Here is a 15,410-nt window from a genome sequence, read left to right as displayed (position 1 = left end):
CCATGCTCCAGAGGATGGTCTCAAACCCATGTTCATTCATACAGGCAGCATGAAGTCAACTCAGTGGGTCTAAGTTTGGCTGTGTGTCTTTGCATCTGTTCCCATCAGTTGCTGGATGAAGCCTCTCAGGTGACGGTATACTAGGCTCTCGTCTATAAGTGTAGCAGAGTATCATTAGGAAACATTTATTTGACTTTTTCCCCCTAATGTGTTTGGTTCTATCCTAGGTCTCTGTGCTATCTAGCTTCTGGTTCTTGGTCCTCAAGGCAGTGTCAATCATGGGCTCCTTTTCTGTGGCATGGGTCAAGCTGAATCAGCCATTGGTTGGCCACTCCACAAGTTCTGTGATATGTTTACCCCAGCAGATCTTATAGACTGGACAGACTGTAGGTTTAAGCTTTTATGACCGGGTTGCTGTCTCAATCCCTCCACTGGATGCCATGTCTGGTTACAGAAAATGACTGGTGCAGGCTCCGTATTCCCCAATGCTAGGTGTCTTAGCTAGGGTTACCCTCCTAGATTCCTGGGAGTTTCCATTGTACTAGATTTCTCCCTCATCCTGAAATGTGGGGAATCCTAGGGAAATATGTGTGTGTTGGGGGCAGTATTGTAGGAGCAAGAGGGGTCAAGGATATGACAAGAAAACCGACAGAGTCAAATAAGCAGGGCTCATAGGGGCTCACAGAAACCGAAGAGATGAACATGGACCCTGTGTGGCTCTGAGCTAGGTGCTGTGCATGTACCTTATGGTTGTGTAGCTTAGTGTTCTTGTGGGACTCCAAGGGATGTCTCCGACTATTTTGCCTGCACTTGGGACTGTTTTCCTCCTACTGGGTTGCCTCATCTAAACTTAATATGTAATGTCCCTTATAGTATCTCGTTAGCCCACGGTCAGTGGGTATGTCTGGGAGGCCTGCCCTTTCTGAAGGAAAACGGGGGAGGAGTGGATATGGGGGAGAAGGGAGGTGGTTTGGAGGGAGCGACTGGGAGGAGAAGAGGGGGAAAAACTGTGGTTAGAATGTAATATATGAGAGGATGCATTTTTTTAATAAAAAGCAGCCGAGTAGCTTCTTGTGACTTCCACCAAACTTCACTGACACTCTTGTCACACAATGATCAGAAAAAGGAAGCCCAGTTTGAAAACCTAAGACGAAGGTGAAAGAAAAGCACTTGTACCAATGGCCAGAACTAAGAAGAGCCGGATTCCATTTCCTGCTTCTGTCCCCAGACCTCCATCACTGCCAGGCTTGGCTTTCATTTTAATTGTTTTTGAAATACATAATCCATAACCTACTATAAACATTATTTCTAAAAAAGGATCACTAGGCTTTCATTTATCAATAAAGAAGGAAAAGTCTCTCAGCCAGGATCCATGGCAGTCTTCTCTTATTTATCCCAGGCCTATCTTTTGGGAAAATTGTAGCTGGTTGTGTGAGTCAGATTGAATACCATGTACATATCACTAGAAAATTATTCTCTTGGATGTAACAAAGTCCCCACTCTCTGCTGTCAGGGGCTCCTGGGAAGGATTGCTTGTTTGCATTTTGGGAGTTGCACATAAAAGCTGGGTGTGATTTTTTCCAGTTCTGATCTATACCCCGTTGTGTACTTTAATCAGTTGTGTTAAGTTGTATAAATGAAGCCTTAATAATCAGGCAGTTCTAGGTAGCATCTTTTACAGCAATCATTCAGTAGATGAATCAGACAAATGGTTGGCTTTCCTAGCTGTGTACTTCTGGTGCAGTCCCAGCTCTCATTTTTAACTCAGCAGCAGCAGAAGTCCTCTACAAGTATGGTCATAGACTGTGTAGCCCCAGGATACATGCATGACTGTTTCAGAAGACAGCATCCTAGACATGCATGACTGTATCAGAAGACAACATCCTAGTGGTTCCAAAATCACAGTGCTTATTCACTGCGAGTTGCTAGTGCATGTAGGAAATTGTCATCCAGTTACAACCTTTAGTGTTTTAACCATGGTGCACAATTTATATAGTATACATTATTTTAAAATATTGATACGGACATTGGCTTATGTAATATATTTAAGCACAAAGACTACACGTTTTTCTCCCCCAATTTTCCTCCAGGTTTAATTCTTTGATATTTTTTATTATTGCTTCTATTTGAAATTCCTGACTAGTATTTCTAGATACACCTATATACTTTCTAGATGTAGTTTTGGCCCAAATGTACAATCTTGAGTACAGCACTCTAGTATCCCAAGTATGGCAACCCCAAACACGTGTGGCTCTTGCCACAAGTCCCTGGAATTAGAATCACTCTGCAGGGAGTACTGGAAATCAGTGCTTTATCTTTTACAAATTTTTAATTTTCTTTCTTGGGTGTTAGATCGAACTCCTCAGCAACTCAATTAACACTGCTTTATGATAATCATGAACATGACTGACATCTTTCATCTGTGGAGGATTTGTTAACTGCCTGTTTCTACCTACATCCTCTGGAGATGAAGGCAAAGCAGCTTACTGTCTGTCCATAACAAGAGAAGGATCTTCCTTAGGCTGAGATTGCTTAGAACTCTGCAGTGCAGGCCGCAGAGGTCTTGCAGCACACATTACTCAAATGAGGTGTGGCTTGCTGTTCTCAGAAGATGTAAAGAAAACAGATATTTGCATCACTTAGAATCTACCCTCTCCCTCCATCTGCTGCCACACAGTACATGCAGAGCAGTACACACACCTCACAATTGTCTTTGAGCCAACCATACCCTGGACTCCTTTAAAGGGGTCTGAAAATTACAGTCTTTAGCCTATACTGTGGCGGCTGTATCAGGCTGCACGGAGTGAAAACCAAAACCAACCACAATTTTTTTTGAGAAAGATGAAATGTATTTCTCCCAACTTTTACCCCTGTTATGGTGGAAGTTCCACCCAAACTCTCCTTCCTCTTTTATCTCCCTCCAAATTCTGCTACATCTCAGAAAGCCCACCAAATGATGACCCCCTCCCCCAGAGATGCTCAAGACCATTCCCCAGGGCATTTAAACTGCCTGTCTCCTCTCTGGGGGATTGGAAGGCCATCTGGGAAACGTGGGCTTTTCTAATTTGGTTTGATTTGGTCTGATTTGGGCTGCTGCATCGGCGGAGAGGCTTATAGGGGTGTAGAAACTTTCCAGCCCCCTCCACAGACCTCTTACCTGCTTAAGGATGTCAGCAGCCGTTTCGTGGGAACAATCAAATATCACGTAAAACTCTTTGCCTTTCTTCATCTCCTTGAGCAGCGGTTTGGCATCTTTATTCCCAGAGGGCAGCTGGCGGATTTTGATTTTAATGTTGTATCTGGAAGGAGCTTTGATGAGCTCTTGCAGGCGAATTAGACCTGGAAAATGACATCCAATCATGCACCAGAGATGGATCTGTGTTGTTTATTTGCCATTTACAGTCAAAAGCAGAACATTCCCAAAATGTATCAAGCGGCCACCAGCCTAAAGGTTACACTATTGACTTCCTATTCATCATCCCTCCTTCTCGGGTAGATTGCACTGATAGTTTCCATTTGTGGGTCTGTGTGGCTTGGAAGCACAATTTTCCCAAGTGCATTTCAAATCCATTTAGCATTCATCTGGGTTTTCAACCTTGTAGCCAACACTACAGGTCTTTAACATATCAAGTCTGTGACTATGAAACTTCAACAAACAAAACCTTGACTCAAGTTTCTAGAGGTACTCAACAAAATAGCACCTGGTATCATCTTTAGAGGCATATTTTAGAAAATCCATTCTCGTGAATATGTGTGTGAGTGTGCCTGCATGTTCATGTATCTGTCCCTGTGCCAGCAGAGGCCGGGAATGGGGATCAGATGCCCTGGATCTGGAATTCCCGGCAGCTGTGAGAGCTGACTGATGCCAATGCTGGGAACTGAAATCAGGTCCTCTCATAGAGCAGGCAGCACTCACAAGTGCTCAGTCATCTTTTCAGTCCCAACACCTGACATCTTTTAAAATCTCAGTGAATACAAGGATTTCTAGGGGCTGCTAATTTGTGTAAACTTACCATCAAATATTTATTTGTAGCATGTCATTCACCAGCTAATTGAGTGGCTTGCTTTGTATATGTATACTTTTTTGGTGTTATCCCAATAAAGAATCTGTAAATGGCTCCTTATATCTCTTGATAATATGTTAGAAAGTTGTGTTGGTTAAGTCCTTATCTGATTAAAATGTACTATAGGATTTGGGGTATGATAGTGAAAGCAAAAACGTCATTTAAAATGTAACTGCTGGTAGTTGTCGCAAAGTGTATGCAGCAGCCTAAATTGATGGAATATTTGCTTTACCATAGGTCTAGATTAACCCAACTTGCACTTTTCCCTAATAGGATACTAGGCAAGGTATGCAATCATAGAAAATCTCCACCTCATAACCCTGATGTGAACTGGTGTATGGTGTTTCTCTCTCTCTCTCTCTCTCTCTCTCTCTCTCTCTCTCTCTCTCTCTCTCTCTCTCTCTCTCTCTTCTCTCTCTCTCTGTCTGTCTCCCTCTCTCTGTTTGTCTCACTCAAGGACTCCTATCACATTGGAAAATTGACTTTTAAAAAAAGTCTGCAGTTCAGTGCCTTCAGGATTTGTTAGCCAGAGGTAATCAACAGAGAATATTAAACTTTATGAATGTTCAGATGGAAAATTGTATGGAAATTGTACATGGTACAGGATGGCACATGGATTCCAGCCCCTTCCAGACGTGAGATATTTGCTTCTCTCTCTGTTATTTTTTTTACTGCCCTCCCTTTAGTAGTCCCATTTATTTCAGCTTCTCCAACACAGGAGATAGGTTGGATTCTGAAGTGTAGCCAGTTTTTCACGACACTATTTTCAGAGTTAAATTGAGTGGAGTTGAGGGAGACTGTTGCAGAACCATGTTAGGAGTTAGTGCATTTTCTTCCACCCCTCTCTCTTTTTTTTCATAAAGATTAGAACAACAGCCTCCTCATCCTTCACTCCCTTTCTAATTGGCTAGAGCCAACCCTGAAACACTCCTTTTTTTTTTTTGTCTTACCAAGTTTCATTTTCTGAACCACCACCGAGTGCTAAGAATGCGGTTGGGGTTGGAATGGAGCATATATGTATTTGTTATTTCTTTGAGTAATTAAACCTCATAATAGCACTATGTAGCAAGTTATCACGTTTATTATTTCAGGTACAGAAACCAAGGCCCAGAGCAGTTAAATAACCTACTCGGGGCTATTGGGACAGCGAGCAGAAACCGTAGATTAAGACTATTTGTGAGTCTAGTGCTCTATCTTTCCATGTCTCTGGGCTACCTTATAAATACAGGCTATTGTTGCGGAGGGGATAAGGAAGCTTAAACAGGTTTCGTGAGAAGGAAAGGAGCCAGAGGCTGATTTTTCCTGTCTCCCCTTCTTCAGGCTTCATGCTCTGCTGTTATGCATTTATTTATTTATTTATTTATTCATTTATTAATTAGCTGCAGCATGACCACCTAGGAGAGAGCAATGTGGCCTTTAAATAAAGTGGGGGAAACATTTAAAAAGCACATTTCATGCATTGCAAAGAGCGCCTCCTTTGTTCTTTGCTGAAAGGAATGTCAACCCTGAAGAGCATCTCCCCAACCAGCACCCTGTTGGCATTTAGAGTTGAGGGCATCAGCTCCCACTTTATTCATTCACATTCGCATTCAAGGGGACATGTTTCCTGGATGCTCACTAGATCTTAGGCCTGGGCTGAACTCTGTAACTTCATTCATTCACATTCGCATTCAAGGGGACATGCTTCCTGGATGCTCACTAGATCTTAGGCCTGGGCTGAACTCCGCAAGGCCTCTGAAGCTTGGAGGAGATTTTTATTCCAGAAAGTATCCCTCGGTGGGTGCAGTTTCATCTGCCCCTTAATGTCATACGTTAAAAAGCTGGTTGGGCCTGCTGTAGGATGGACATGCTGGAGGTCACAGTCGTGCAGCAAGTTCAGGGCTTAAAGCCAAATCTGTCATCTGATGCCCAAGCAGGGTTCTTTCTCCTAGATCAATCAGTGACCCCGCCCGGCTTTTGTGTTTCGGGACGACTGATTGCATGGATGACTCAAAACTAACTGACTTGCTTTGTCAGCAAACAGAGAAAGCAAATTCTAGACCGGCATAAAAGCATCAGACCTTGTCTTGGCATGCGGTGACCATCCTCTCTCACGATGGTTTCCGAAAGGATTTTCATGCCGTGAGGGGGAGAAGAGCAGTGAGTCAATGCGGAGGGTCAATTTCTAATTGGAATGATTTTCTCTTTATAATAAAAACTTACCACGAAGCTTGTAAATGGGAAAACTCACTCCTGGGTCTGTAGGTAAGTGGGTTCTGGGGGAAGGAGGGATCTACAGACTGAAAGATGACAGAGCCGAGGCGTGACAAGGACAGTGACTTGGCACTGTCTTCCCGAAGCAATTGCTGCCTTAAGCCAAGTCTTTCTGCCCTCACGAGCCAACGATGCAGGATTTGCAATTTAAAATGCTTCCTCCCTTCACAGGACAGAACATTTGCTGAGAGATTTCCTTTATATTTGCATTTTGCAGCAATGCATCAATCATTTTCTGTTTCATTGTAATGACTAGTTAAAAAATTATTCGTTAAACAGGTAATGACCTTAGGGAAAGGAAACAGATTTAAGAGCAGCCCCTAGTGTTCTGACACCTTCATTTGGATGCCTGCCCTGATCAGGTGACCTAGCCCTGCCAAGATTTCTCTTACAGGCAATGCCAATGGTGTGTGCTAAACTAGAAATTTGGTGATTTTTCTAGCCTAGAGAGGTGGAGGCATCTTAGATGCCACCTTGAAATGTAGATCAGGGATGGACCAGACAAATCCAAGTGAGTGACATTATATAAAACTCTTATCTCATCTTGACTCTCCACAAGTATCAGTGTCATAAATGAGAAAGGAAGGTTCAAGACCAAAGGAGACCAAAGAGATGCCACAATGAAACACAGTGAACGCTGCTGGTGCAATTAGGGAAAAGAGAATTAACCACGAATGTGTTTGCTTGACAGTATTGTATCATTGCTAAGCTTCTTGCATTGATGGATTGTAGTGTGGCTGTAATGAAGAAAGTTAGTTTCTAAAGTAAGCACAACAATGTATTACTAGTGAGCAAAAAGTCAGAATATCTACAATATACTTTCCGGTGGTTCTATAGACCTCATAGTTATTATTACTCCTACTTTTTTCATGGTGCCGAAAACTGAACCAAGAACATTGATCGCTACCCATTGAAACTGTGACAAAGCACAGCATACTATTTAGCCCAGGATGACTTTGGGCTTCTGATCTTCCTGCCCCAGCCTATCACACAAGGCTCGTGGGAGAGCACCACCATGTAGTTATTTCTATGTCGAAAGAATGAGAGAAGATTAAAATGAACTTGGTTAGTTAAAAATGGTTGGTACATCTGGATGGAGGAGTGGGTGTACAAGTTTATTGCACAACTCTTGAGTCTTTTCTCTAAGTTCAAAGACAAAACTCATTGCTATGATGTAATATCAGGAGTGTTTTCTCTTATCCCCCATCCCTGGGCATGCAATCAGGAACTTAAAATTATGGAAGTGCTTTAGAGTCAAGCCAGTTTGTTTCCCATGGATGTGAGCTAGGCTGTATATAGAGATAACATTTAAAAAGTGTCTACACGGCCAATTCTAAATGCTTTGGCTGTCTCCTCTGTGTATGCAAATATGACACAGAAAAATGCTGATCTGCTTGTATATTGAGGAGCTGGCATGAGGGGAACATATGGGAGAGGAACAAAAACTCCTTCTATTTCCAGTGAATGTGCAGAAATGGTGTGTGTCTTGTGTGTCTTCTTCAACACTAACAAACCTTGCGATTTACACTGCCCCTGTTCCACAGTGTGCCTGCTTGCATCATAAATAGCCCACTGAACCTAGAATATTCTTTGGAAGTATACAGGTGCCAGAGCTATTTCATGGAGAAGAAAGTCAGACACAGTGAGGTTAATTGTCTAGATCAGCCACAAGAAGGAGTCTCAGACACTAGGAATTGGAAAGGACTTTAAAGGTTAAAGCCCTACTTGATGAAGGAATCCCCTCACATTGCTGTGAACGCCTCTCGGTGTGAGAGATTCTCTCCTGCACACCGCAGTCCAAACTACTCCTGGGTAGCTTTCATTCCATTTAATGAGTCTCAGTTCAAAAGAAAGTGCCTTAGTTTTCTTGAGTCTTAATCCAATTCCCTGTTCATTAAACCACACGAGTGGGATTGATGCTGTAAGGACGAGTGTAATAAACCAGTGGGACCTGAAGATCAGATCAGGCGTTTTAAATGTTAATTTCTTCCTCATTTGAACTTAGAAACATGCAAAATGGCATTTCACAAATGTGTGGGTATATTAATATACCCACATCTAATAGGACTCTTAAGGGCATCTATGTATAAATTGGGAGTCTTCCAGAGGGAAGAAAGAAATCAGAGCTGAGAAATGGAGATGAGAGAAAGAATTACCCGGGGAAGTGCAGCATGCCTTAGTGAAAAGCTTCGGAATATGGTTTTTAAAAATTACAACAACAACAAAAAGGTAAGTTGGAGGCATCAGGGAGCTCATGGAGGAGCCTTACCCGCATATTTTAGTTTCACTAATATTGCAGTAAACTCTGGCAATATCTTTTGGGCCTGGATTCTGAGTAATATACACGGTAGCTAAGAGCAATGTCCCTTGCATACAATATATAAAGACTGATTTCCTGAGCAGGATTCTGAGATTTTGCGGAGTTCTGGACAGGGGACTGGGATTGGCTATGTCAAAGTTTTAAACAATGGGAGGAAGAGAAATGAAGAACTATAAATTGTTGCGGTAGCAAGGTCCTTAAATCCCTCTGTTATTTCAGTGGGAATCATGGGTGACCACAAAGTGAGGGTGATTTAAGCAGTGTTGTGGATCTGACAACACAGTGGGCCGAGTTGTACACAATGAATGTGAAAATTCACTGTCTCTCATGTGATACTGACTGTGAACAGAATCCCCTTCAATTCTGTTGGTATCCTATGGGCAAATGCAAGAGAATCTATTGGACATTAAAAACTTTAAGTCACCCTTGTAGATTCCTGGGAGTTTCCATTGCACTGGGTTTCTACATGACCCTAAATACCCCCCCTTTTCAGTCATCTCTTTCAATACTCTCCCCCTCCAATTATCCCCCATGTGATTCCTCATGTTCCCATATCCATCCACCCTCAGTCTACCCAAGAGATCTCTTCCCAGGGAAATCTTAGTGTCCCTCCTTGCTACCAAGCCTTTCTGGGGCTGTGGATTGCAGTCTGGTTATCTTTTACTTTACATCTAGTATCTACTTATAAGTGAATACATACCATGCTTGTCTTTCTGTCTCTGGGTTTCTTTACTCAGGATGATTTTTCTAGTTCCATCTATTTGCCTTCAAATTTCATGATGTCACTGCTTTTAACAGCTGACTAATACTACACTGTGTAAATGTACCACAGCTTCTTTACCCATTCTTTGGTTGAGGAACATCCAGGTTGTTTCCATTTACTGGCTATTTCAAATAAAGCTGCTATGAACATAGTTAAGCAAGTATCCTTGTGGTATGACTAAGCATCTTTTGGGTATATACCCAAGACTCCTAGCAAAGGTGGATATGTAGCCTGAACTGGACATCTCCTGTGACCAGGCAAGACTTTCAGTAGAGGGATTGGGACACCAACCCAACCACATAACATTTGGCCTCCAGTCTGCCCTGCTTATGGGATGTTCTGGGGGAAGGGTAGTGCAGATGTTGTTGGAGTGGTCAACCAATGACTCATCCAGGCTGAGACCCATGCCATGAGAGTGAGTTCACCCCTTACACTGTCGGGAATGCCAGGACCCAGAGGCTGGATGACCTAGAGATCTAGGATAGAACCATATATAATCGGAGAGAAAGAATGCCAGAATAATGATGCCTAGTGATCTTCTATACTCATAGATTGGTGACTACCACAATTGTCATCAGAGAGCCTTCATCTGGTCACTGATGGAGACAGATGCAGAAACCCACAGGCAAACATTAGGCCCAGTCTACAAAATCCTGCTGAAGAGAGGGAGGAAGGATTGTAGGGGACAGAGGAGTCAAGGGCATCATGAGAAAACCCACAGAGGAAAACTAACCTGGGCTCTCAGAAGCTCACAGAGTCTGAACTCACAACCAGGGAGCCTGCATGGGACTGACCCAGGCCCTCTGCATATATGTGACAGTTGTGCAATTTAATCTTTGTCTAGGACTCCTAACAGTGGGAGCAGAGGCTGTTCCTAACGCTTTGACTGACTTTTGGGAACCTATTCCTCAAACTGGGTTGCCTTGTCCAACTTTAATACAAGCACATGTGCTTAGTCCTATGATAACTTGATATAGCAGGCTCTGCTGGTAGCCAGGGGAGGCCTGCCACTTTCTGAACAGAAACACTGGAGGCTTGGATGGGAGTGGAGTGGGGAAAGGAATGGGAGGAGAGGAGGGAGTGGAAACTGCATTTGGGCTGTAAAATAAATAAATAAATAAATTTAATTTTAAAAAAAGATCAAAGCTTAAGTCACTATTTGAATACAGTCCTGAAGCAGGTATTTTACCTGTTTCTGGAATGGTTGGGACCTTAATGATTTAACTAGGATTTCCAAGGGTATGTGACATGTTGGCATTCAAGAACCTAGTTATTATTTTTGTGTTTGTATTTCCCTATAGACTCTCTTAGGATTTATTTCTTTCAGCTGCTGACATTTCTTTGTATGTTAATCTCATTTCAAATTCATCCTTGCTGAATGTACATGTACACAATGGAATTTGATTCAGGCACAAAGAATAATGAAACCATGAAATTTGCAGGAAGAAAGGGATGGGAAATACCATACTAACTGAAATAACACACACTCAGAAAGATAAATCCTGTATATTCTGTCTCATAGGCAGATCCTAGGTTCTAGTTTCTGTGTAGGTGTGTTTATGTGGGAGTTAGTGTGCATGGAGTTCACTAAACTAGAAAGAAGCCCATGGGAAGAGGAGGAGAGACTTTCAATGACAATGGAGAAGGTATAGACTATATGTGTCACTCTTCTCTTGCAGTGAAGAGACACCATGACTAGGGCAACTCTTACAAATGAAAGCATTAATTAGGGTACTTCTTCACAGTATCAGAAGTATCAGAGAGTCAATCTATTATCATGGTGGGAGCATGGTGGCAAACACACAGGCAAGGTATTGGAGAAGTACATCCTGATGTGTGGGGAGGAGAGAGAGAGAGAGAGAGAGGGAGGGAGGGAGGGAGGGAGGGAGGGAGGGAGGGAGGGAGGGAGGGAGGGAGAGAGGGAGGGAGGGAGGGAGGGAGGGAGGGAGAGAGGGAGGGAGGGAGGGAGACAGAGACAGAGACAGAGAGACAGAGAGAGAGATTGGACGTAGCATGAGATTTTGGAAACACAAAGCCCACACCTGGTGACACACCTCCTCCAATGAGGCCACACCTCCTTATCTTTTCCAACAGTTCAAGGACTAAGTATTCCATTATACAAGTGTACCAGGGGTCATTCTCATTCAAACCACCACACTGATTTTAAAATAAAATAACAATTTATCCTTGGTCTAAAAGTGTCTATGTGTGACATGATGACTAGTTAACTATTGCAGACTGTCGGATAGGCATCTCGTACTCCTGTGATGGATTTTGAAAATGACTTAAGGAAATTATAAACTAACAAACCAAGGAATACATGGCAACAAGACACCTCTCAAGAACCATGTGCCGTGGATGCTGGACTGGGTTTTCTGTCAGGTACTCATTGCCTTGAGGATTCAGTGTTCTGTGTTCACAGTTGTGTCCACAGTCCAAACTACTCTCCTTAAATACAGACCCCTCTATTCACAGCTCCAGCTGATGTCTATCTGGGCCTCAAATTCAAATATAGTACGTTCATGGCCAAATCCTTGATACCTGTGACGGCTAATTGTCAATGTCAACAGGCCACAACCTACAATCACTTTGAAAGAGAGTCTCGATTAAGGAATCATCTAGAAGAGGATGATGGCCTGTGACATGTCTTTGGGTGGGGTTGTCTCGATTGCTAGTAGAAGTGGGAAGACCCAGCCTAAACATGGGAACTACCATTTCATGGGCTTGGTCATGACCTGTGTAAGAGAGAAGGAGTCAGTAATGTGCATGCATTTACTTCTCTCTGCTCTTGACAATGGATGTGACCAGCGGCTTGAGTTAGTGCCTTAGAAGATTGTTATCAACTATAAACTGGAACTATAAACTAAATAAACCCTTTCCTTCCCCAAGTTACTTTTGGTCAGGGAATTTAGCAGACAGGAAAGGAGGACAATATCCATCTGGCTTCCTGTAGGTTAGTGGCACCCAAGCCCTTTACCATCTCAGATGGCGGCAACTCTATCCATTGGCTCATGCTAAAGCTGGAGAGATTATCTTTTACCACGCTCCCTTTCTTCTGACCTCCACTGCCTCAAGATATTTTGATCATTATGTTTTTTTTAACCCACAGGTATGAGAAGTCATAACCTGTTTTGCCTTTACCACAACATTAATAGCTCCTAAGACAGAACATAGATTTCCTGTTCTTACCTACTATTTAAAAATAAACTTGCCATATGGCATTTGTCTCATGTCAAAGGAATGCAATATGTTTTCCTTGACATATGACTCAACTGGAATGCCAGCAAAGCTGCTACTTTAGGAGAGTTATGGGACTTTACTCCTTCCCTGTTACATTATTGCATTGAGGCAAATGTCTGCAGCTCAAAGTGCCTCCAGTTTCTCAGATAATTGAGGTTTATACTTCAAAGTCTGCGTCATATGGTAACAAAGGTAGTGATGGGTACATAAGACAGCCTTGAAAAGTTGTCAAAGCAGGAGAAAATGACTTGGGCAAGCTGGGAATATCCACGATGCTGCTTACACTGTTTCTCAAGGGCCCCTTGCCATTTGATCCATCATTCAAACATAAGCCTTACTACAATGCAAATGGAAGCAAGAGAAAAGGGGAATACAGGAAGAGATTGCAAATGGGGCCACATTCAGACAGACACTCAGCGTATTCGGCTCCCTCTAAAATGTCTCCAGTGCTTGGCTGCCCTCTCACTCCATGGCTAACACCTGCATTCGCTGTCTTGGTTTCTGTAGGGGCCATCTGGAAGGCTGCTATGACCACCCTCACCTCCCTAGAGTGTCTTATCAATACAACAGTCAGAATAATCCATTAATGTATTGTTGACTTGACCCGTTCAGTGCACTCTCCAATGGCTTTCCATTTCACACAGACCACAGAGTCTTCCAGGGGTCTCTAGTACCCCCACAGGATCCATCAATTCCTTTCCCCTGACCTCTTCTACAACCAGTGTCATTTAACTCAGCTTCAGTCACACTGATTTCATCATGAGCACCTATAAATACCAGACATTTTCACCAACATTAGCAGCAAGCTTCTCCTGACGACCTCTGCTACCACATGGCTTACGTGCTCACTGCCTTCAACGTTGTGCTCAAACTTCACTTTTGAAATGTGGAATGATCTCAGATGCACTCCAACTTCCAGATTTCCCCTATTATGCTACCTTTTCTTCTTTCACATTGTACACACACACACACACACACACACACACACACACACACCCTCACATATATATACATCGCATCACTCTGGGAGGGTGGAATCATGATGGAATGGTGCAACATGAGTTTGAGTCCTACAGGAAGCAATCCCCTGCAGCACTGGAATTAAACCATGTCGTCATAGGGCACTGCAGAAATCCACAGTAGGGCCCTTCTGTGACAAGAGTCTCCCTGTCTGAGGCCAGGGAAGAAGGTCTTTGAAAAGCAACACTCTCCCAAGAGTCCTATCAGTTGGATAGAAGCTCATGCTTTCAATTACGTCAAAGTTGCTCCCCTTGATCCTACATAGGGGTTTAGTTAAAACTTCATCGCATGGCCCTGCATCAGATAATGCAGATACCAACAGTGGCCACCTTTCTCCCAAATCCCATCTCTTTTCTGCTGCAGCTGCAACATTCAGACATTTAACCCTCACTCACGCATCCTGCACTTGAGCATTCTTCATGAACACATGTCTACAACTAAGCAAGGGCCAGGGCAGTCATGAATTAATTGAAAGAGGAAGGTCTAGGCTCAAGGTAAACCAGAAACTAGGGAAAGCTTGTGTTAAAGCCCCTTCTACTGTTGCTGAAAGATATATTAGGGACTAGACAGTGTACTTAAAGAAGTCTAAAATAACTATTCAAGATACTTTGCTCATATATTCTGATACCTTCAGACATGGAAGGTTTTTATTTTATGTGTGTGTAGGCAGATTGTGTGGGTGTGTTGTGTATCATATGTGCCTGTGTGTGCAGGCACACGGGCTCAGGCACACACATTATAATTCGTAGAAGATGCCAAGCGTCCTGTTTTACCACCCTCCATCTTACTCTCTTGAGACAGGTCTCTCATTGAAGCTGGAGCCAGGTGGTGGTCAGCACATCCAAGGTTCCCTCCTGTCCCTACTTCCTGCACACTGTGCTCCGGTTGTGGGTGCCAGTGTTTCCATGGCTTTCTATGAGGTGCATTGACCTGGGGTCCTCAGGCTTGCACACAAACATCTCTCTAGCTCCTCTGTATGGAAGGTTTTTGATGATGGGTGCATCACTGAGGTGCCTCTGGAGACTTATTGCAGCTCAGGGCCTTCTTCCCAGCAGCTCATTCTAACTGAGGCTCTGAATTCTCTCCCCAAGTATCGTCACAGCTTGGTCCTTATACTTTCTTGGGTTTTACTTAGATGTTTACTAATGAGTACTTCCCAGAGATCCTTACAGAAATTTACAAACTTCCTTCCTGCCTAGTCCCTCAAATGTCATTAGCTACTTTCTTTGTCTTCATAACATCCACTGTTATTTATATACTAAATATTCACTTTTGTGTTTTGTTTAGATAAACTCTAGGCTTGGACCTTCAAAAGGTCAGAGATATTTTTGCCTGTGGTTGGAACAATTTTGCTAATAGTAAATGCGTATAGTAAGGAAGCCTACTCTATCATTCTGTCTCCCTGCCTGTGGTGTGTGTGTGTGTGTGTGTGTGTGTGTGTGTGTGTGTGAGAGAGAGAGAGAGAGAGAGAGAGAGAGAGAGAGAGAGAGAGAGAGAGAGAGACTGGGGGAGGGAGGGACAGAGAGAGACAAACAGAGAGATACAGAGAGAGACATAGAGGGAGAGAGAGAAGAAAAAGTGAGAGAGAGAAAAGACAGAGAACATCAGAAACTCATCTCTAATGGTTCATCTGGATTTTTATCTTTTCAAACATGTATTCATTTTAAACATTACTTAAAGAGAGCAGTCAGAGTGTGGGCTCTGCTCGGGGTTCCAACTCTCTACATCCCCCTGCTTGGATCTTCCTGGG

The 15,410-nt window shown here is 43.1% G+C and overlaps 1 protein-coding gene across 9 annotated transcripts in view; it reads right to left on the bottom strand.

The window, feature by feature from the left end:
• The window catches only part of Grik1 (glutamate ionotropic receptor kainate type subunit 1), a 372,708-nt gene that overhangs the window by 123,246 nt on the left and 234,052 nt on the right, over positions 1–15,410 (bottom strand). For all 9 annotated transcript variants that reach the window (XR_005878846.1, XM_005073843.3, XM_005073845.3 and 6 more), the window contains exon 4: positions 3,158–3,339. Coding sequence is in view for 8 of the 9 variants with exons in the window: in XM_005073843.3 (XP_005073900.1) it covers positions 3,158–3,339 (182 nt within the window). In the remaining variant the exon portion in view is untranslated. The remainder of the gene's footprint in view (positions 1–3,157; positions 3,340–15,410) is intronic.

This window comes from Mesocricetus auratus, unplaced genomic scaffold (assembly GCF_017639785.1).
Source record: "Mesocricetus auratus isolate SY011 unplaced genomic scaffold, BCM_Maur_2.0 Super-Scaffold_100008, whole genome shotgun sequence".
In the NCBI taxonomy this organism is placed as follows: Eukaryota; Metazoa; Chordata; class Mammalia; order Rodentia; family Cricetidae; genus Mesocricetus; species Mesocricetus auratus.
The sequence above is the reverse complement of the archived record's forward strand: the minus strand, read 5'-3'. Positions and strand labels throughout refer to the sequence as shown.